This window comes from Anopheles bellator, unplaced genomic scaffold, assembly GCF_943735745.2.
Source record: "Anopheles bellator unplaced genomic scaffold, idAnoBellAS_SP24_06.2 scaffold01762_ctg1, whole genome shotgun sequence".
Classification (NCBI taxonomy): domain Eukaryota; kingdom Metazoa; phylum Arthropoda; class Insecta; order Diptera; family Culicidae; genus Anopheles; species Anopheles bellator.
In genome coordinates, this window is record NW_026685884.1 from 1 (window position 1) to 2,047 (window position 2,047).

Sequence of the window (2,047 nt, forward strand, 5' to 3'; positions counted from 1 at the left end):
AAACCCTGGTGCTAATAGTGCATAAAATATTTCTTCTTAATTTGTGAAGTGGAAGCAGACTAAGGTAAGTTCCAACTGACCTTTGGATATAAAAAAATCCTGTGCAAGCGGTTGCGTCAAGCTGAATTCCTCCCTAATTTTCTGTGTCCAGTTTTTGCTACACAATGGGAGTTGGTTTGGAGAAATCGAAAGAGCAGGTCGAGGAGCAACAATATGACGATAGCAGCTTCGACGAGTGCGATACGCCGGCCGGAGTGCTGTCCTCCAAATTTGATAAAACCGATTTGGCGATCAACACCAACCCGCTACCGTACGGCAAGTACACGCTGATTGGCATCGATATAGATACGACGGGTCGTAGACTTATCGATGAGATCGTCCAGATCTCGGCCTTCACTCCGGAGCGTCAGTACGCGCAGTACATTATGCCGCTCATGAATCTGAATCCGGCCGCCCGCCAGCGGCATCAGGTTCGCGTGATCACGGTCGGTTTCTTCCGTATGCTGAAGAGCATGCAGACTTATCGTGTCATGAAGACTAAGATGGAAATTGCGGCTTTGAACGAATTTTTGGACTGGCTGGAGGAACGCCTCCGAGAGGACGAAGGATCCGACGGAATTGTGCTAGTCTATCACGAGCAGCGCAAATTCGTGCCATACATGGTCATCGAGGCGCTGAAAAAGTACAAGCTACTTGATCGCTTCACGCAGTCGGTCAAGTCGTTTGCGAACGGTTTCAGGCTGGCAGAAGAACGATGCAGTAAGACGATCAAGTACTTAACAATCCGCCAGTTGGCAAAGATTGTTCTGGACGAGAACGATAACGCTCGCGATGGCTTCGAGGGCAATGCTACTTATCGAGCAAAGATGGCGTTCGAAATTTCGAGACGCTTGGCAACCAGTAAGTAAATGGCGCATTCGCCATTTTTAAATCACCCTTTTCGAAGTAATGGCGGTTGCCATGATGAACATGATTACAGCTTGCTTAAATGTGTTCTATTTTTCTACAGAACCGAAGGAAAGTACTGAGCAAATCTCAGCTGCTTCTCCGGCGGAAACTGATCAAAGTTGCCCGACATCGGTTGAAGAAACTACTTCTACTATTGCGAGTGGGGCTACGGCTGGCTCCGAGAAGGGAGAAGTATGTTCCGAGCAATCCAATGCCGAGAATAAAGATGTGAAGGCCGACGATGCCACGTCCTCAACCGCCGCAGCAACGGAGTGTTGTAAGGCGCTTACTGAAGAAGAGCGAGAGAAGATGTGCGAAGTGTTGTGCGAGCTGGCTTCCCCGATTTCTAACGAAATATCCGAGCTTGATGAACAAGAGAAGATCCTGGTGCGTCAGAACTCATTGCGTCCAGTATTTTTGCTCTACTTTAAGACGACAATCTACCATCGGTAAGTAATTTATTTCTAGAAGTTTACCTAGTGCTCATCCTTAAGTGTCCACTGCTGATCGTCGTGCGCTTTCTATTGCAGGGTAAAGGCTGTAACGTATAGACGAGTAGTAGCAGAAACTGGCCATGATTACGAATCTCTTCGTCAAGTTTGGCAGGAAAGCAAGCGTGAGGGTTTGGAATCTATCATCAATAGCATTGCTGAGTTAAAGGAAGAGGAGCGTACTGAGCTTCTGGAACTGCTCGATTGCCACTACGATCCGGACAAGCAGGCGTTCAAGCCCATCGTAAAGCGCAATAAGCATAATACAAATAGAGGTAGGCTTACAGTTCTAACTGAAGAGGGCAGTTTTATTTTCATATTTCTCGTTTCCCAGGAGGTCCTTTCTTCTCCAACAAGAATGGCAACGTACCGAAGCCCCAGAATACAAACAACGCTCACGTCAGCAAGGAAAACCGCAAACCTACTCATAACCAGAATAATTTCTATCACAACAACATCAACAACAATGTGGGAAAGCAGCAAAAACAGCAGCAGTACTACAACAACCAATCTTCCCCTGAAGCGGGCATGCGAAACGAAGGATCTCCGGGAAAACGGTTCCGTTCGCGCCACATGCGACGTCGTCGTTCAGGAAACCATCAGAACAA

The 2,047-nt window shown here is 47.4% G+C and overlaps 1 protein-coding gene across 1 annotated transcript; it reads left to right on the forward strand.

Annotated features, from left to right (window-relative positions):
• Positions 1-164: 164 nt before the first annotated feature.
• LOC131214657 (maternal protein exuperantia-like) lies at positions 165-2,043 on the forward strand (the record flags this gene model as incomplete). The annotated part of the gene is made up of 4 exons (XM_058208994.1): positions 165-900; positions 1,010-1,397; positions 1,479-1,714; positions 1,774-2,043. Coding segments are annotated over exons 1-4 (1,630 nt in total), but the record flags the coding sequence as incomplete, so codon positions are not given.
• Between the last annotated feature and the right edge of the window lie 4 nt (positions 2,044-2,047).